The sequence below is a fragment of the Nicotiana attenuata genome, unplaced genomic scaffold (assembly GCF_001879085.1).
Source record: "Nicotiana attenuata strain UT unplaced genomic scaffold, NIATTr2, whole genome shotgun sequence".
Lineage (NCBI taxonomy): Eukaryota > Viridiplantae > Streptophyta > Magnoliopsida > Solanales > Solanaceae > Nicotiana > Nicotiana attenuata.
The window spans coordinates 113,869-134,964 of NW_017671065.1; the positions used below are offsets into that span (position 1 = coordinate 113,869).

Genomic DNA, 21,096 nt, shown 5'->3' on the forward strand with positions numbered 1-21,096 from the left:
TTTGACCTGCATCGCCACATCTGTTACTGTTCCATTTGAGCTACCTTCTATTTCAGCATTTTCCTTCATCGAGCTTTGCTTAGGTTGAATTGAAGTGCTGAGTACCAGTTTCCGACTAATTTCTGAGCTATTTGATGGATCAATTTCACCCTTTCCTTCTCCAACTCCGTCGTGTTGCTTCGGTGTCTGCATGTCCTGTCTAGCCTTCAAATTGTTACTAATTGAGCTTCTTATGTTAGAGATCGGTGTCTTAAGAACCTTCCTAGGTCTTCCTCTTCCTCTACCTCGCCCCTAGCTATGGCAGCCACACTCGACGCACGTTTAGCTAATGTGAGCTGAGAGCATGGTGAAGACGTGTTTAAAAAAAATAACATTAAGTGGGCGTTTGGACATAAGAATAGTAAAATTTCGAAAAAAAGTGAAATTATTTTAAGTGAAAATGGTATTTGAAAATTAGAGTTGTGTTTGGCACTATAATTTGGGGTTGTTTTTTTGAATTTTTGTGAGTGATCTGAATGTAAATTTTGAAAAACAACTTTTTAAAGTTTTTTAATTTTTTTTTGAAACAATCCAAAATTCATCTTAAAGTGAAAATTGAAAATTTTATGGCCAAACACTAATTCCGAAAAAAAAGTAAAAAAAAGTGAAAAAAAAAATTTATGGCCAAACAAGCTCCAAGTGTTTGGTATTACTTATTATTTACATAATAGTTTAAATATGTCAAAATACATCATTTAGTATAAATTAAAATCCACTCTTAGGAATAGGAGAAAGAGAATAAAAATATGATTAAATAAATAAAAAAAGAAGTAATGTATAGTAGAAATAAAAAGAAAAAGAAAAAATTAATGAGAGAGAATTTGAAAAATATAAATTTATTGTAAGCTTATTTTTGTTTTGAACAATTTTATTTTCTGCTTCTGCTTCTTGGAAGAAGTTAGAATTTATAGTTATTCCCCAAAAATAGAAAAACTGCTTCAGCTACTGCTCAAAAGTACTTTTTGCATTTACGAAGCTATATGAGATGTAAGTGAATTTTTATTATGTTGTCACCTGGCTTAATACTTTGCCTCTCCTTTTATTATGTATATATAATATATAATATATAGATATCTCCTTTAATATAACAAAGATAATAAAATTTCTTACTTCGTCCAAAATATATGTTTTTATTTTTATTTTTATAAATGTATCGATATTTGATTTTTTTCTACATTTTATGGAATAAGCAATTAGACTTTTCTTCTATACTTAAATTCAAATTCAAAAAGAGTAACTAATTATTAATAATAAATAATAAATAATTTAATGTTTTTAAAATTTAAATTCAAAAAGAAACTAATTGTTACCTAACTTAACTAAATATGTCCTAAAATAGCCAAGTGAATTTTTTTTTATGTTGCTACTTAGCTTACTATGGTGTCTTTGTCTCTCCTATGGAGTATAAAGATAAATTAAGTAGATATATGTTTTTCTAAAGTAGATATATGATTAATGACTTAATATTGGATTTTGAAGAAAAAACATCTGGTGTGGGAAGAAAGTCAAACCGCACCAATTTCCTATAGGGAACTGCTAACAACTCTCAAATTCACAGCAATACAGTGAACTACAAAAGATGCAGTATTGTGCTGCGCAAAAAGAATTGCATTCTATCATCAGATAATACTAATCTGTAATCTCTGTACTACTCTATGCTTAGGTGCAATCCCATATCCAAAAAAGGGGCACCCTCTGTATACCGCTTGTACACAAGGAAACCAACAAAAAGAGTCCCTGTGGAAAAGAAATGATGTCAATCCTCTTAACACTACTACAGGGACGAGAAAAAGAATAATCATGGCAAAGGTAAAAAAGACTAAAAAGGTGAAAAGTGGATTAAACTTACGTTTAGATCCTATACAGGTTTAGTTCCAAATAGGGCTCTTCAACTTGCCCCTAAGTAGTTCAATCTCTGCTGCTTGTTTCTTGCAACAAGAAAAACGGATAGACTTAGAAAGGACAGGCAAATGGCAGCAAGTAGGAGCGGAGGTATATAGGCGGAAGGGAACACTCTAGGCCGAAAAATTATACAATGTCAAATATTACTTTTATACACACACCTAACACCCTCGGTAACATCTTGGATTTGCCCCCGTCATCAGTGATTTGGAGAAAATATTAAGCATAAGAGGAAAGGTAGAAAATAAGCTCTTCATAATCACCTCATGTAAAGCTTTCCACCAAAGGCTTGACTTTTCCTGTAGTACACGCCATTCAACGGCCATCTCATGTTCGATTGTGTTACTCTGGGAGTGGTGTGATGTTGATACTGCTTTTCTCTTTACAACAGAAATTGAACTATCACATTGGATCAACAGATCGCAAATTAAGGGAGAGGAGGTTATTTGTGCAGTGAAATGCGTACCATTTCTTCTCCTAGCTTTTGAAATTTGATTCTACCAATGGATAGATGGCCAGGAAGGCCACTACATTTCACTGGCTCCTTTATAGTTCCTCTCCGAGCAACAACTGGCCTTAACAATACATAAACAATGGTGACATCATCTCCCTCACCGTAATCATTTTTCACGTTTCATTCAGCAATTTCCATTAAAAGTGTAATCACAAAAGTTCCTAAATCCAAGACAAATTTCAAATAAATGTTACCAACAAGAAGCACAAGCAACAACTCAACGAAAGCTTGTTGTCATGACATGGGTTCATGATGTCAAGTACAGACTGACCAATTCTATTACCTTTGAGAAGCTATTCTCGCGAATTGTTTCTCTAAATGACTATTGAAGGCTTAGTTAAGTAATTATAAGTGCTCTCTCTAACAACTTAAGCTTTGACATGAGATGGTCACACACTTTAACATAATATCAGAGCAGGCAAAAATCCTTGATTCGAGTTTCACCACCACACATTATCAAAAACAATTTTTACGTGTTTGGCTCATTAAAAAGAATCAAGCCCGCACGTAAGTGGACATGTTGAAGACTTAGATTACATAATTAAAAGTGTGCTCTCTAACCGCTTAAACCTATTAGATGAGATGGTCACGCACTTCAACAATTACAATCGCAAAACTCAATTCCATGAGATGGTTAAGTATAAATAACATGTATCACTTCTACCATGACAATCATCAAATGGATAACACAGACATAGCCGAAATTAAATATCACAGTTAACCTCTAGGCTTGTCGCTAATTCTCTAAGATAGAACAAAGTTAAAATTACACCATCATAAGTGCCTCTAGACTTCTTGATATTACTAATTTATCAAATGTTTCAAAAAACATTTTCTAGGCGAGGCTAGAAAAAACATATTGAGGTGGACTGATGAGGCGCAATTGTGGGCACAAGTCCCAACCTTTCGGGCGTTTATTTGGGGCATAAGCCCAAAAAACTTTCCCAAATCGGAATCAAAATTGCTTAAAATTTTCTTTTTTTAATACTTATAATACTAAGAAGTAAGCTAATTTTAAATTCTCAAACTAAAATAACTCAAAAGTCAAAGGTCTCTTTTAAGTGTTTACCCTAATTTCATAATTCTTTCTCTTTGTCTGTAAAGTGCAAAGTACAAAACAAAAGCTTTGTCCTCCAACATTTGCTCTAATTCCACGCTTGTCTTCAAAGTTCTTATTCATTCTCTTTTTATTCTTTTCAAGTTAGTTTTATTTTGGAATTCCATGTGGTATTACTCTAGTTTTAGATATTGCTATGGAGACTTTATTCAAAAGATGTTCCATATGTGTTGTGATGAGTATTTGTGATTTTTTTTGGCTTTAGGTATTCACACAAACTATATAATATTGTCTTTTTTTTCCTTTAACCATATTAATGCATGCATTAACAACCTTGGTATTACTAATGTCATGGTTTACTGTGCATTGCTTATACACAGGTTAATACCAAGTATGATGTATAACTAATACAAGCATTAGTTATACACATGTTGAAAAAAATGTACCAAGGAAGATGTCATGTCAACTCTGAAGAATTTTCATTCTAATGAACTCTTCGAGAAGAGTTTTAATGCATCTTTCGTGGCTCTCATTCCAAAAAAGAATGAAGCAAGAGAGCTTAAAGATTTCAGGCCAATTAGTTTGATTGGAAGCGTTTACAAAATTATAGCCAAAGTGCTAACCGAGAGGTTAAAGTTTGTCATCAACAAACTCATTGGTGGTCATCAAATGGCATTCATAAAAGGCAGACAAATCATGGATGCCTCACTGATAGCAAATGAGGTGGTCGATTCTAGGCTCAAAAGCAAAGTGTCAGGTGTCCTTTGCAAGCTGGATATAGAGAAGGCATATGATCATGTCAACTGGAATTTCCTTCTAAGACTAATGGCTGATGTGGGTTTTGGATCTAAATGGGTTAACTGGATCCGTTTCTGTCTTACCACTGTTAAGTTCTCTATCCTGATAAATGGCTCACCCCAAGGCTTTTTCTCTTCACAAAGGGGGCTTAGGCAAGGGGACCCTTTATCTCCTTTTTTTTCCTGATGGCAATGGAGGGGCTGAACCAGATGTTAAACACTGCAAAGGCAAATGGCTGGATCAAGGGTTTCAAGGTTTCTAACAGACGGAATAGCAGCCTAGAGATCTCTCATCTTCTATATACAGATGACCAGAAGAGATGCTGCACCTCAGACTAATTCTAACAACCTTCGAAGCCGTGGCAGGCATGTGAACTGGGGAAAAAGTAAGCTTTTTCAGGTTACTGAAGTCCCAAACATTCAGGACCTGGCAAATGTCCTGGAATGTGGACTAGAAAACCTTCCTACCAAATATCTAGGCCTCCCTTTGGGCTACAAAAACAAGTCGCAAGATATATGGCAAGGGGTGATTGAAAGGAGTGAAAAAAGATTGTCAAGATGGAAGAGTCAATATCTGTCACTCGGAGGCAGAGTGACTCTGGTAAATAGTGTCTTAGATGCATTGCCTTCCTATGTGATGTCCTTATTCCCAATTCCTACTAAGGTGAGGAAAAAGATTGACTCCCTTAGAAGGAATTTCATTTGGCAAGGTAACAGTGAGAAAAGGACTATTCACTTAGTCAATTGGGATACTCTTTTGTGCTCGAGGCAAGTAGGGAGCCTAGGTGTCAGAAATCTAAAGGCTCAGAATAATAGTCTACTGGCAAAATGGTTATGGAGTTATAACTTGGAGGAAACAGCTTTATGGAGAAGGGCAATTCAAGAGAAGTATGGCTGGGGAGGACATTAGTGCACCAAACCAGTGGCATCCCCTCATGGAGTGGGGGTCTGGAAAACAATCAGGGGGCAATGGGGTTTCATTGCTGACCATTCCAGTTTCAAGGTTGGAAACGGTAGAAGAGTTCTTTTCTGGTGTGACACATGGTTTGGGCACATTCCTATGAAAGAACAATTTCCAGAGTTGTATAGCATTGTTGAAAATCAAAGAATTTCAGTAGCAGATGCAAAATCCATACATGGTTGGAACATTGTCTTCAGAAGGAATTTTAATGACTGGGAGTTGCAGAGTGTGGCAGATTTCTGGGAGACCTTAGAAGCTTTCCAAGGTCTCACGGAAGAGGAAGATGCTTTAATCTGGGAGGGTCACAAATCAGGTTCTTTTTCAGTGAAATCTACTTATCATTTCATTAACAATACTCCTAATCCTGCGCAAGGTTGGCCATGGAAACAAATTTGGAGGGTCGGGGTGCCTACAAAAGTTCAATGCTTCACATGGTTAGTAGCGAGGGAAGTTGTCCTAACTCGGGATAACCTCCTTAGGAGAGGAATCCAGCTACAAGCTAGATGCAGTTTTTGTGGCAAAGATGGGTAATCAGTTTCCCACCTCTTTATTCACTGCCCGGTCACTACCCAACTGTGGCACTTCTATCTTAATTTGGCTGGTATATCTTGGTCAATGCCCGTAAACACTGCAGCTCTTCTCAGTAGCTGGAACAATGGAGGGGCAAATATTAAACAGAAGAAATGGTGGAAAATTGTTCCTGCTTGTATCTGGTGGAGCATCTGGAAAGAAAGGAATGCCAAAATTTTTAAAGATAGACCTAGCTCTTACCAGAAAATTAAGCTTAATTGTTTTTTGTTATTCCATTTTTGGTGTAAAGAGAGTTATAGGGAGGATGTACACTCTTTATTAGACTTGCTAGTATTAGCACATATGCAGCAGTAGCAGTTACTCTTTTACCTCTTATTTAGTTGAGTTGTTAAGATTTAGTTCCTACTTAGTTGCTAGTTTTAGATTACAATAAGTCTCTTATTTAGGGGAGTTAGTGTTGTTAAGTTGTTACGTTCTCCTCCATCAGAGGAGTTAGCTTAGGGAGTTAGTTATTTGCTTCTTGTATTTAAAGGTCATTGAAGACTCAATAAAGATCATCACTTTCAAGCCTTTACTTTCAAGTCTTTATATGGTATCAAGAGCCTAAATAACACTCTAACGAGTAAGATCCTTATTTTCTTTTTCCCTCCCACCCTCCACAAATGGCCAACACCACCAGCGTAGTCAATGCTGATAATAACACCACCACGACTATTGTCCAGTTCAATCCTGCATCCCAACTTCCGATTAAACTAACTGGAAGTCATAATTTTACGACATGGAAGGCACAATTTTCCATGCTCATGCACGGCCATGATCTCTTTGGTCATCTAGATGGATCTACTCCTGCTCCATCCAGCACTATCACAACAGGCACAGTCACTAGTGTCAACCCAACATATGCTCTTTGGTTCCGCCAAGATCAACTAATTCAAAATGCACTCATGGCATCCGTTGATCCAACAATTGCCACTACTGTTGCAACTGCTGAGACTGCGAAGAAAGGATGGGATGCATTACACACTGCCTATGCAAACAAGTCGCAAACTAGAATCTTTAGTTTTCGTGATCGTCTTGCGAGACTCAATAAAGATTCCCAACCAGTCACCGAATATCTACAAAATATTCGCTCTCTTTCTGATGAACTCTCGACTGCTGGTGCCCCGGTCACAAACTCTGAACTCATCGTTAAGATTCTTAGCGGTCTGGGTCCAGAGTTTCGTGAAATTTCAGCAGCTATTCGGGCTCGTGAGTCTACAATTTCCTATGAAGAACTCTATGAAAAGCTCCGTGATCATGAACTTTTCTTGAGGCATGAAGAGTCAAAGAAACCTGCTAGCTCAATCACTGCAGCTTATGCTTCACAAAATAAGCCTGCTCCTGCCACCAACCGGAACAATAGGCGCACCGCTAACAACAACAGCAGCAACAACCAGCAGTGGCGATACAACAATCGATCTGCTCCTACCAACCAGCAGTCACGCTATTCAAACACCACCAACTCTGGACATGTTAGATGCCAATTATGCAACAAAGTAGGACACGTTGCAAGTGTATGTAGGTCCGAATCTCATAACCATTATGAGGCCAAGGCCAACTACATTTCAGCCATGCAAACAGCACCAAATCCTTGGATTCTCGACTCCGGTGCATCTCATCACATCACTGCTGAACCGCACAACTTGCAAGCATACAATGGCATGGAGCAAGTTTCTATGGGTGATGGTAACAAAATACCCATAACTCACACTGGTTTAACTCAAATACATGCATCAAATAATGCTTTCAAACTCTCTAATACTCTTTGTGCTCCTAGCATTAAACAAAACTTGGTTTCAGTTTCAAAATTCTGTCAAGATAATCTAACTTCTGTTGAATTTTTCCCTTTTCATTTTTGTGTTAAGGACTTGAAAACGCAGACTCCGTTGGTACGCGGTCGGAGTAGAGATGGTCTGTATGAGTGGCCAAATTCATCTTCACCAAGAGCACATGTGGCCTCCCCCAACTCCTCTATTATCACTTGGCATCGACGATTGGGTCATCCGCACGCAAGAGTTTTAAATTTTGTTTTAAATAAATTCTCGCTACCCTGCTTGCGAGAAAAAATTTCAGTTTGTAATTCTTGTTCATCAAACAAAGTTCATCGCCATCCTTTTCAGCAACTTACGCTATCAAGCTCAAAACCATTTCAAACAATATTCAGTGATTTATGGGGTCCATCACCGGTTTTATCAATTGATAAAAAGTTATATTACTGCATTTTTGTTGATCAATATACAAATACACTTGGCTTTATCCATTGAAAAATAAAAGTGAGGTTAAAGAACTTTTCAAAGATTTTCAAGCATTAATGGAACGTCGTTTTAATACAAAAGTTCTGTCAATCTATACAGATGGTGGTGGAGAATATAAAAGCCTTGATCCATACTTAAGCTCTCAAGGTATTGAACATCTTTTAGCTCCTCCATACACACCTCAAAGAGTTGCTCTTGCAGAACGACGTCATAGACATATTATTGAAACTACAAGAACATTACTTCACGAAGCTTCGCTTCCGACGTCTCTTTGGTCGTTTGCTTGTCAGCATGCGGTTTATCTAATAAATCGCTTGCCTACCTCACTTTTAAAAAATCAATCACCCTTTCAAATGTTATTTGGAAAAACACCTGATTATCACTCTTTGAAAATTTTTGGGTGTTTATGTTATCCGTGGCTAAAACCATACACAAAAAATAAATTAGAGCCGAGGTCGACCCCGTGTGTTTATTTGGGTTTTTCATCAAATTATCATTGTCATCAATGTTTTGATCCGAAAGCCTCAAAAATATACCTGTCTCGTGATGTAAAATTTTTTGAAGATATTTTTCCTTTCCAGAATATATTTTCAAAAATTTCCTCAAATTTTAAAACACTTGCGTGGGAAAAACCAACCCAAACAAACTCAACTGCATCTCCTATTTTCTCTCCTTCAGTTAACATAGATTTACCCTCCCCAGTGATTTTACCCAATGCAGAGTCCATCTTACGTACAACTGAGACCATCTCCTCTGGCTGCGCTTCAACAGAATCTGCAAATCCAGGTATATCTCTTCCTCCAACCTTGCCTACCCTTCCCCCTCTCCATGATATCCAATCTTATCCCCCTCTACCAACCCCAACAGTTATCCCTAGGAATTCAAATGACTCCCATCCTACAGAGTCTCTTCCAAACTTATCAACAATACCCTCTTCATCACCAATAAATACCCAACAACCATCAACCAAAATTACAAAGCATCCTTCTTTTCCAATAGTTTACAGCCGCAAAAACAGTGCAATGCAATCACATAACCCAAATATCACCAACACATCTGTCTCACTTCCAACAACCACACAACCTGCTCCCTTACCCACTCCAGTCATGCCAACCAACATACCTCCTACCCAATCTCAAAATCGTGTTGTCACTCGTTCACAAAACAACATTCAGAAAACAAAAAAGATTTTTGACTACATGGCGTATTTGTCACCCACAATCACCCCATCCACTTTCCGTCAAGCTAACAAATTCCCCGAGTGGCAGAGAGCAATGAAAACTGAATTTGATGCATTGATGAAAAATCAAACTTGGGATTTGGTACCAAATGACCCCAGTAAAAATATTGTGTCTTGCAAGTGGTTATACAGGATAAAGAGAAAAGCTGATGGAACAATTGATCACTACAAGGCGCGCCTCGTTGCAAAAGGATTTACCCAAAGGCCAGGAGTTGACTATCATGCTACGTTCAGTCTGGTTGTGAAACAAACTACAGTTCGATTGGTGCTCTCAATGGCAGTTCAACAGAATTGGCCACTCAGGCAGCTTGATGTCAATAATGCATTCCTACAAGGACATCTAGAGGAAGAGGTCTATATGGTTCAACCTCCAGGCTTTGAAGACGAGCAGTTTCCCTCTCATATTTGCCGTCTAAAAAAAGCAATATATGGACTCAAGCAAGCTCCTCGAGCTTGGTACAACGAACTCAAGGCTCTTCTTTACTTGGGATTTGTAAAGTCTGAGTCGGATGCCTCCCTTTTCATTTGTCAACATTCTTACAGTGTGGTGTATTTGCTCGTGTATGTAGATGATATTATCATCACAGGGAGTCACAAGCGCATTGTTGATCAGGTTATTTACTCACTTGCTGAACGTTTTTCGATTAAAGATCTTGGAAATCTCCAATATTTTCTTGGTGTCGAGGTGCTCCGTGGTGATGATGGAATCATTCTGTCACAATCTAATTATATCAGTGATATTCTGACGGAGGAAAACATGAGTGACTGCAAGCCGGCAAAAACTCCAATGAGTTCGACAGAAATACTTAAGCTCAATGATGGTGTGGAACCAACTGATGCTACTCGATACAGAAAAGTTGTGGGTAAGCTACAGTACTTGTCATTCACCCGACCAGACATAAGTTTTTCTGTTAACAAACTGTCCCAATTCATGTACTGTCCATCTGAAACACATTGGAAAGCACTCAAACGCGTGCTTAGGTATCTCCAAGGAATGATTCAGTTTGGTCTCCGCATACTCAGACGCAATGATTTCAAGCTTCACATGTACACTGATGCGGATTGGGCTACACTGATGCGGATTGGGCTGGAGATGTGAATGATCGAACCTCCACTACAGGTTATGTACTGTTTTTTGGATCAAATCCTGTGTGCTAGTCATCCAAGAAACAAAAAAAACTGTTGCTCGCTCATCAACGGAGGCTGAATATCGTGCAGTCGCCAGTGCACTTGCTGAAATTAATTGGGTAACGAACTTGTTGAAAGAATTATACATTCCTGTTCTGCACGCACCAACCATTTACTGCGACAATGTTGGTGCAACATATTTGTGTGAAAATCCTATGTTCCACAGCCGCATGAAACACATTGCTGTGGACTTTCACTTTGTTCGCAAGCAAGTGCAGCAAAGACAAGTTCAGATTGTCCACATTCATTCAGCAGATCAGCTCGCGGATACTCTCACTAAAGCACTGCCCAAGGCATCTTTTGACAATAACTTATTCAAGCTAGGCGTTGTTACACACCGCCTACCTTGAGGGGGGTGTATTAGCACATATGCAGCAGTAGCAGTTACACTTTTACCTCTTATTTAGTTGAGTTGTTAAGATTTAGTTCCTACTTAGTTGCTAGTTTTAGATTACAATAAGTCTCTTATTTAGGGGAGTTAGTTTTGTTAAGTTGTTACGTTCTCCTCCATCAGAGGAGTTAGCTTAGGGAGTTAGTTATTTGCTTCTTGTATTTAAAGGTCATTGAAGACTCAACAAAGATCATCACTTTCAAGCCTTTACTTTCAAGTCTTTATAGCTAGAAGAAATGTAATCGAATAGAATAGGCTTTGGTACTCTCTCTGACCCTTTGAGTGTCTGATTGTGTCCTTCACAATCTCTTGTAAATCTTTTACACATTTATATAATTGTTACCATTCTCAAAAAAAAAAAAATGTACCAAACAAGGTATTAGTAATGCATAGAGCTAATGCTTGCATTATTTTTCTAATGCATCCTACCAAACGAACCCTTACTGTCTTTCATTTTTCCAAGTCAACAACAACAACAACAATAAAAAGCTAAGTGTAATACCACATGTAGGGTCTGGGGAGGGCAGTGTGTATGCAGATCTTACCCCTACCTTTAGAAGGCAGAGAGGCATCTTTCACTTTTCCAAGTATGAAAAAAAGTTCTTTTGTAAAGTTTGTGCTCATATTACCATGTTTATTTATATGTATATATATATATATGTGTGTGTGTGTGTGTGTGTGTGACTTGAATTATTTTCTTGTATTTTTAGGAAACCCATAGTCCCTACAGGTTTAGGAAAACCCATTGTCCTAATAGATTTGGAAAAGGAAAACCTATAGTCAATGTCAAATTGGGAAACCTTTCTCTAATATGTTTGGGACCTTTTTGGGATCTATATATAGGGGTTGTAGTTGGGGATTCTACAGATTGTATTGTGCTTTTCTTCTCATTCATAGTGGAAAACTCTCTCTGTTTTTGCCCCGAGGATTAGGCTTAGTCGAACCTCGTTAAATCCTTGTGTTGATTTTTCTTCTCTATTTGCTTTGTGTGTGATTATGTGCTAGTTAACCCACGATATTCCGGAATAATTGTTATCAGAGCAAGGTTCGGGTTTCTACATATAATCTAGGGTTAAGATGTCTTCATATCTTCAACAAAGTACGAAGTAGAGAAATTTGATGGGCGTTCTAGTTTTAGTCTATGGAAGATTAGGATGAAATCGTCCCTGGTGTTACAAGGGTTATGGAAGGCAATTGATGAGGATTTTCCTGAAGAGATGAAAGAGACAGAGAAGGCAGACCTGAAAGAGAGGGCTTTGAGTGCGATCTTCATGAGCGTTACAGATAGCGTTCTTCGGGAAATTGCTGAACAAACTTCTGCAGCAATGGCGTGGAAGAAGCTGGAAGATCTGTATTCTAAGAAATCGCTAACAAACCGCCTCTACCTGAAAAAGAGGTTATACAATCTTCGTATGAATGAAGGTACACTTGTTAAAACTCACATTGATGAGTTTAATTCAATTATAATGGACCTGAAGAATGTGGGTATCAAAATTGAGAGTGAAGAACAGGCCTTGATTGTGTCTTACCATCGTCTTACGATACTTTTGTCGATAAGCTGCTATATGGGAAAGACAGCATTTCACTAGAAGATGTTAGTAATGCACTAAAATCTAAAGAGTTGAAAAAGAGCTTTCCAGACAGCAGAATTGAGGGCGAGGGTCTTATGATCAGAGGAAGAACACAACAAAAGGACTTTAACAGGAAAAAGTCAACCGCTAGATCAAAGTCTAGAGCAAGGAAGCAACACTGTTATGAGTGCGGGGAGCAAGGTCACTACAACAGAGATTGTCCTAAGCTGAAGGAGAAAAGAGGGAAGCAGAAAATAGATAATTCGGCAAAATATTGTTGACACTGGCAATAATTCTGATGATAGTGACTATGTAGAGGAAGTCTGTGCTGTGAGTTCTAGTCATGGGCAGAATTCTTGGGTTCTTGATTCTGGTGCTACTTTCCACATGTGTCCACACAAGAATTGGTTTGCAACTTACAAGCAAATGAGTGGGACTGTCTATATGGAAGATGATAATCTATTACCAGTAGAGGGGGTTGGTAACATCAAATTGAGAATATTAGACGGAATTATCAGAAACATTGAGTGTTGGCATGTTCCCCGGATAAAGAGAAATTTGATTTCTCTTTCGACTTTGGATGATCAAGGGTATAAATTTCACTCCGAGAATGGAATACTTAAAGTGTGTAAAGGCTCCATGGTACTACTCACGAAGGGTAAACTACATTCTAAATTGTATCATCTTCGGGCCAGTGTAGTTGAAGGGGAAGCTGCTGTAGCTTCTGGGAAAAGTGATCTGAATCAGTCTCAGTTGTGGCACTTGTGACTTGACCATATGAGTGATAATGGATTGTCTTTGTTGAGTAAGCAGAATTTGCTGAATGGGTACAAAAATCAAGTTTTGAATTTTTATGAGCATTGTGTGCTTGGTAAACAGACAAGGGTAAAGTTCATCAAGAATGGCCGAGCACAAGACCAGAGACAAGTTAGATTATATACACTCTGACTTGTGAGGTCCAAACAGAGTTGCCTCCAAGAGTGGTGCCAGGTATTTTATGACTTTGATTGATGATTACTCAAGGATGGTGTAGGTGTATTTTCTGAAAACAAAAGATGAGGCATTTTCGACATTTGTTAAATGGAAGACGATGGTTGAGAGGCGGACGAAAAGAAAAGTTAAGCGTCTTCGAACTGACAATGGGTTGGAATTTTGCAATTCTGAGTTCGAGGCATAGTGAGACACCGCACTTGTGTCAGAACACCACAACAAAATGGTGTTGCAAAACGTATGAATAGAACACTTTGTGATAGGGCACGAAGCATGCTTTCACACTCTCGTGTTAGCAAAGATTTTTGGGCTGAAGCAATCAATACAGCTTGTTATTTGGTCAACAGATCTCCATCCACAGCTATTGAGTTCAAAACTCCTTTTGAGGTATGGTCCGGTTCGCCTGCTGATTACTCAAATTTAAGGATGTTTGGTTGTCCTGCTTATGCTCATGTGAGAGATGGAAAACTTGAGCCGAGGGCAAAGAAGTGCATATTTCTAGGGTATGCAACTGGAGTGAAAGGTTATAGGTTGTGGTGCACAGATCAAAAGACTCCAGGGCTAATTATCAGTAGGGATGTAACATTCAATGAATCTGCCTCACTGGACAGTCGGAGGGAGAAGGCAATAGCAAAAACAGATCGTGGTGTCAGTGACCGCATAAAGCTAGAAATTGAATCTCCACTAGCTCAGCCCAGTAGTTCTAAAGTAGAGGAAGTGGAGTAGGTGCAAAATATTGATCAAGATGATAATGTTGATACACCTGCGCAATAACAACCATATGGCATTGCAACAGGCAGAGTGAAAGAGTGATCAACCGACTGCAAAGATTTGCAAACGTAGGTGATGAGAATCTTCTTGGACTTACGAATCCTATGGGATTTGCTTTGGCAGTTGCAGAGATCGTTGATGCGTTTGAGTGTTATAGCTATCCAGAAGCTATTCCGGGTACAGAACCAAATCGACGGATTAGTGTTATGGCTAAAGAGATCGAGTCTCTTAATAAGTTTAGGCGTTGCCTAGACTTGGTTGATGTGTGTGGAAATGGATAGAGCCCTTGCGAGGGCTAAGGGCAAGGTAGAGAGACGTTGTTCAGAATTCAAGCCAAGGGGAAGATTTGTTATTTGTGGCTTGAATTATTTCCTTGTATTTTTAGGAAACCCGTAGTCCCTATAGGTTTAGGAAAACCCATTGTCCTAATAGATTTGGGAAAGGAAAACCTATAGTCAATGTCAAATTGGGAAACCTTTCTCTTATATGTTTGGGACCTTTTGAGATCTATATATAGGGGTTGTAGTTGGGGATTCTACAAATTGTATTGTGCTTTTTTCTCATTCATAGTGGAAACTCTCTCTGCTTTTGCCCCGAGGATTAGGTTGTGTTGATTTTTCTTCTCTATTTGCTTTGTGTATGATTGTGTGCTAGTTAACCCACGATATAATAAATATATATATATATAATTTTAATATTTTTGAATTTGTTACAATTTTTTTTGTGATTTATATGCTTATTTTATTAATGTATAAAATAGTAAACAATAAATATCTTGGGACTTATGCTCCTTCGAGGCTTACGCATTACCTCACGCCTGTGCCCTTTAAAACACTACATTTATTATACCATCAACCTCATGTCATCAAGGGCTTTAAAGACCATGACCATAGCATAGTTTGTCAAGAAACGGATGCCAACTAGCAAGATGTATGTAGAAACAGTGCATAAAAACATCTAATCAACAAGACAAGCACAAGTGATACAAAACTTGCTAAATAGATCTAGTACCTTCCATCACCTAACATAAGGCATCTCCTTTTCAATTTAGAAATGGCAGTCTCTGCACCGTCACTTGATTTGAAGATAACAAATGCTTTCCCTGCAAGTGTTTATTCTAATAAGAAACATCGAGTTCGCTGAATTTTTTTTTTTTTTTTTTGCTCCACGACTTAAAGAAGAAGATACACGATAGCCTACCATTCAATGGATTTGAGAAGGTACTATGTTGCACCATTTTTGCACTAACCTTTTGCTCCAAGGCACGCCTGACAATATCCTGGAGGACAGTTGATGAGTAGCAAATTTCAGAGCGTTTCAGAAGTATTTTAAAAGAGTAGCAATTTGTGTTTGGCTAAATCATTTGACAAACATTTTTCTCAATATTAGAAAAACAACATGTTTGACCAATCATTCCAAAAAATATTTTTAATTGTCAAATTACATGTAAAGATTCACTTTAAAATTAGAACTTCCTATGTTCGAATTTATCTGATGTAGTTTAACTCAATGCGGGATTTAAAAAAGAACTAAAGATTTTTTGAAACATATGGCCTTAAATATGCCATAACATTTGTGTGGCTATAAACCTTTTAGAACTTATAATCTTAAACATAGAGTGGCTATAAAGGCTTCTCATTAAGGATAAAGGAAAGTTTAAAGTTACATGATTTCCTTATATAGAAATACAGTCAAACCTCTCTATAACACCCTCGTTTGTTTCGAAATCTTTTGGCTACTATAGTGAAGTGTTTTTATAAAGGACATATATTATAACATAATATAATATTCGGTTCCGACAATAACTCGATTTTTATAGTGAATGACTGTTATATAGTGTATGTCATTCTTTTTGGTTTTTATTAATAAGGAAGTACTGTCACATTAAATAGAACAAAGGGAGTATTATTTAAATAAATTAATGATCTTAAATATTAATTATGAGAGAATATAATTAAGTTTTTCAATTTTATCTCAGAGACATGCAAGAAACGAGAGTGTGAGAGACATATTGATTAAATTAAGGAGGGACAGTTTGGTAATATAAAATTTTGATAAGGGTATTTTTTTATCATGAAAAAAAAAAAATTGGCTTCAAGGAAACTACAAATTTCTGCTTTATGCAACAACAAAAGAAAAAAAAATTGCTTCTACTACTACTCACATTAGCTCGTTTGGCCAAACTTCCAAGATTTGCTTATTTTGAAAAGTGCTCTTTGTCACAAGTGCCTTTCAAAAAGTATTTGGGAGTATTGCAACAATTTGTGCCTTTCAAAAAGAATTGCAACAATTTGTGCTTGGCCAAAGTTCCAAAAGTGCATGAAAAAACTGCTTTTTTCAACTTCTGAAAAATTGTTTATGCTACTACTGTATTACTCTTTTTTCTCCTAAAAGCTTGGCCAAACACTTAATTCTCTAAAATAAACACCTTTAAAAAAATAAGCACTAAAAAAACACTTTTGGCTTCCCAAAAGCTTAGTCAAACAAGCTAATAATCCTCTTCTTCTCAGAAGCTTAACCGCGTAGGTTAACTCACCAAAATAATGATTTTTTAAAAGGAGAAAGAGTAACTTCTCCGGTCCAAACAAGCTTCAAAGTCTCCCGAGTCCAGTAGATATCAACTTAAATAAAATATCTGAATAATTCCGTAATGTTATAATTTCATTTTCCAAGCTTTTCACTTTTTCCTCTTCTGACAGAGCCGTGGTTCACTATGTTTTTTTAGGGATAAGACTACCCTCCCCACTAATAGACTCACTAACGATAGTGGCTTGAAGATGAAAATTAACATGTGTTAAAGGGCTGGCATAACAAAGTTAAGTGAAACAAATTTGTATAACAAATCTGAAGCTAGATGCAGTAATCTTGGTTAACCTAAGTTGATGTAAGGATATTCAAAAGTTTGCTTGAAATTTTCCCGAGGAATAGCAATAATTTTAAAAGAAAAGTTCATGTAGAATACAAGAAATGTAATTCAGGTAAAATTTATATCTTCATCCAAAAATAAAGAAGAAAATAGAAAGAAAAGGGAACACAAGCATTCACCGCATACATCTGGACTTACAAGAGCTTTAGAAACAATACTCCCGAATAAAAAATGGAAATATATGAATGTCTAAATAATGAACTAATGTAAGAGTGACACCTAAAGAAACATTTCTATTTCAATTTTCATTACTCAAAAGGGCAAAATAAAGCACATAGTCAACTTGAAAATAGTTTAGTATGTACCTCCACTTCTGCTGATGTATATGAAGGATCAAGATTCTCAAGCAACACAAGTGTGCCTCGCTCTTGAGCTACATGGAGTCTTTCATTCCATGGCTGGATGGAACAAAATAGCATATGTAAATCACAAAATATAGAGTAAATAACTGCTTTGAGGCTAAAAAATATCAATGTATACAGATTCATGAGAACAGAAGCAGCACTTCGAGGAAGTCCCAGTAAAGTTTAGAGAATCGAAAGGAGCAGTTGGCAAAGTAGTCAAAGACAAAAAAGAAATGAGGAAAACAGCAAATAGGTGCCTCCTCCCTGAGCAGCTATGCAAAAGTTCATTGTAAAATAACTAAAAATGCCGCATGGAACTACACATAAGAGCATGATTTAAAGTCTTTTAATCTTTAGAGTACCCTTTTTCTCTTCCCTATCCAAAATGACCACATAACAGCCAAAACATAGGTGACGGTACAATGTCTACTCCTATACTTCGTCCAGTATAGAGTAGAGTGCTCCACGGTCTAAGACCCAACTAAACCAACAAATTGTAGTAGTAATATTCAAAAATAACAGAAACTTCGCATGATATTTTTTCTTTTTATAGTCATTTTTGGACAGGCTGGGTCACAGCAACTTCAGATGCTACATCAAATTACTTTTGCTATTCCAAGTGTTGGTTAGTCTAATCAAGTCAAAATTGGATTGCCCATATTGGCTTACTTTGCCCAGTGAGGAGAAGTTGAAGGGAGCTAAACAAGAATTAAAGAGTACAATTACTTCTCTGAAAAGAAGTTAACATAATATAACAACAATTAAGAGAGGTCAACAGAAGTAACCTTAACTTCTGCATCATTTTTTCCAAGAAAAAACTTCTCAGAGTTTCAAAAAGTTATGTGGGGGGAAAAAAAAGAAACTTCAAAAACTCTCTCCAACTCTTCTCCCACTCAATATAGGCGAATTATCACCTCCTGCTTTCCCACCAACCACCCAAAGAAAAAAGGCCAGGAGAGAGATCTACAGATGGCACCAGATTCATGTAGCATTTGAGGTTTTCCCAAGTAGAGCATCAACAATATGTAACAGATTCCAAAATACAGCTTTCAAATTTCTCTTGAGTTCACCACTAACCACTTGACTCCTGGTGGAGCGAAAAGGTCCACCACTGATACAGGAAGAACATGAAGTGGTTTTCAGATATCTAACATTACAATCATATCAGATATTCCAAAGAGGCACTAACACTTTGCAAAAGAAAAGTTCCATAAATCTTTTATCAACCCCTTGATATCTGAAAAGACACATTTGACCATGTCTCCCCCCACACCACCAATAGAATACAAACGTTCTCAATTGAAGCACAGGAGAGGATTCATTGTGCCTTATTATGCCTGGATGTCACTAGCATTAAATCATCCAAGAATAATAAGGCCCATGTAAATGTTTCTGATAAGAAAGCCCACCTCTCAAATGAAAGAGGTCAAAGAAAAATATCATAGAATTAAACATTAAACAAGAAAGAGGAATTATCTTCTTACTAAAAGACATTAGTGGATTTGTCAAGGAAGCCCAGGATTTCTTTTATACAAAAAGATCAAGTGGATATGTGCAGTGAGTAAGAGTGTAAGACAATAGGTACCTAAGACATTTTTTATCAAACCAATCTTTTAACTTAATTTTATGACAGAACCTGCCACAGCCACATGATATTGACAAAAAGGAAGATATGAAGGGAGTGGAGCACGAAGTCGAGAATAATGTGGTCACAATGAAAACAAGGACCCAGTGACCATTAACATTTTCCTTATTATGCTTCCAAGATCTCATTAGCATTTAACCATCCAAGACCATAAAGCCCATTGTAAATGTTATGGAGAAAAGAAGCCACCTCCCAAATGAAAGAGGTCAAACAAAAGGCTCTTGGAACTATAATCGAAAAAGAGAGAAAAGGGTTCTTTTCTTTATAAAGGATATGAGTTGAGTTGTTACAGAAACTCATATTCTTTAACACGAAAAAATTTAAGTGACTGCGACTACTGAAGTAAGACAACAAGCATCTAAGAATTTTTTTTTTTTTGCCGACCACTCCTTTAACTTGGTTATATGATAGTACCTAATACATGGTATTTTCATGGGAATAAAAAGGAAAAATATGAAGAGAATAGAGCACGAAGTCATAAACAATGTGGTCTACAGGAAAACAAGCACCCATCACCAGTAACAAATGCAGTCCCTCCCAGAAGCAGATTATTGCGTTACAGACATTGCAGTCAAGTTCTTATCAAAATCCATGAATACTAAAGAAAAACATAAAAACTTTGAACACCTCAGGCTTTGCTAGTAAGCTATATTTGTTTGATAATTGACTGCAGCTGAATACCAAAATTTGCATTGATAATTGACTACATGTAAATGCTCTAATTTGCCTTTTTTGTGATAATGTAAAAACTCTAACTTGTAAGACTTCTTATTTTTAATTTTTTTTTGGGATGGAAATAGACTTCCTAATGTCATTCCGTAGAGTAGTTACGTATGAATTTCAGACTTCAAATACTCAATTTTAGTTATTCTTCCAAAATTTTGCATATAGCCAATAACTCTTGTATGAAGGGGCCATTGTATCACCAAGCAATACCCTTATCAAAGACAAGAGATGAAAGGAGTCCATATTCTATATTGCAGATGTCAAATAGAACATGAAAAGCAAAAATTCTAAAGAAAAATAAGATATTCCTTCTTACTTATAATTCTAGGGAATAGAGTTCCCTTTCTGGATACTAAGAGCATTCTTCAAGAAAGGTGACCTAGTCCTACAAATGCAGGGATTCATTTTTTAAGGAGTACAAGTGTGAGTTGCAAGGTTACCAGCACAAATGCAGGCATCCGTTACATTGGAGACTCCCAATAACAGAAAATCTCTTTTTCCTGGAAGGACGCGTGTTACTTCTCTCCTTCCCAACTCACCAATTAAAAAGTAAACGTAAAAGCTACACCGGGAGTTACAATATTAACTATTTTCTACTTTTCCCTAAACAAATGAAGCATATAGCACCTTTCCAAACAATCTATTAATCACCTTTTTCTACCACTTTTGTAACCTGACTCTTAGATTGCATGACCTTATGTTGTTCAAACGGAGCAGTACCTGCAGCATCATCCTCAAACAGTCAACACCCATAATACTTGCCATCTGATTCTAAGAGCTTGTTACAGGTAAGAAAGAAACCTGAAGAGCCTAGAAGCTTCCTCTTCTTCAAAGCATGAGAATCAGATATGCTAGTAGGAGAAATACAATAAGAATACTTTACTTCAGTTCTGGCAACAGTGCCGTTTGTCACAGAAATATTTCCGTGTCTTTCCTGTGAACTACTGGTGCCTTTCTTCAGTTCTGGGAATGACCAGATTAACAGTTAAAATGAAAATAACCACGGGCCATTCGCCATTACCACTAAAACTTTACCCCACATGTCTACAAGTACTTACGAGTGCTTCTTCCTGACTGGCCATCTTTCACTGCTGTTTTAGTTGTTGTTCCTCCAAATGAAGATGATGACTGTGGCTTTTCAAGACTTCCTTTTCCTCCATGATGAAGAGGCTGCTTCTGATCCGTCTCCTTATTGAAGTAGTGCTCCAC

The 21,096-nt window shown here is 37.2% G+C and overlaps 1 protein-coding gene across 1 annotated transcript; it reads right to left on the reverse strand.

Annotated features, from left to right (window-relative positions):
* Positions 1 to 1,488: 1,488 nt before the first annotated feature.
* Positions 1,489 to 18,988, reverse strand: LOC109205639 (protein ANTI-SILENCING 1-like). Its single transcript, XM_019368376.1, has 8 exons — positions 18,431 to 18,988; positions 17,478 to 17,570; positions 15,447 to 15,525; positions 15,258 to 15,348; positions 2,408 to 2,516; positions 2,205 to 2,321; positions 1,889 to 1,967; positions 1,489 to 1,776 (listed from the first exon to the last, which is right to left on the reverse strand). Exons 1-7 carry the CDS (start codon positions 18,530 to 18,532, stop codon positions 1,908 to 1,910), a joined length of 651 nt encoding a protein of 216 aa, XP_019223921.1. The 5' UTR covers positions 18,533 to 18,988; the 3' UTR covers positions 1,489 to 1,776; positions 1,889 to 1,907.
* Between the last annotated feature and the right edge of the window lie 2,108 nt (positions 18,989 to 21,096).

Coding starts and splice junctions, on each gene's coding strand:
- LOC109205639 (XM_019368376.1), bottom strand. CDS start 18,532: ATGCTCTACTTGGGAAAACCTCAAATGCTACATGAATCTGGTGCCATC. Junction 15,526..17,477: donor ATACATCAGCAGAAGTGGAG/GTACATACTAAA, acceptor ACTGTCCTCCAG/GATATTGTCAGGCGTGCCTT. Junction 1,968..2,204: donor GGTGGAAAGCTTTACATGAG/GTGATTATGAAG, acceptor TCTTGTTGCAAG/AAACAAGCAGCAGAGATTGA.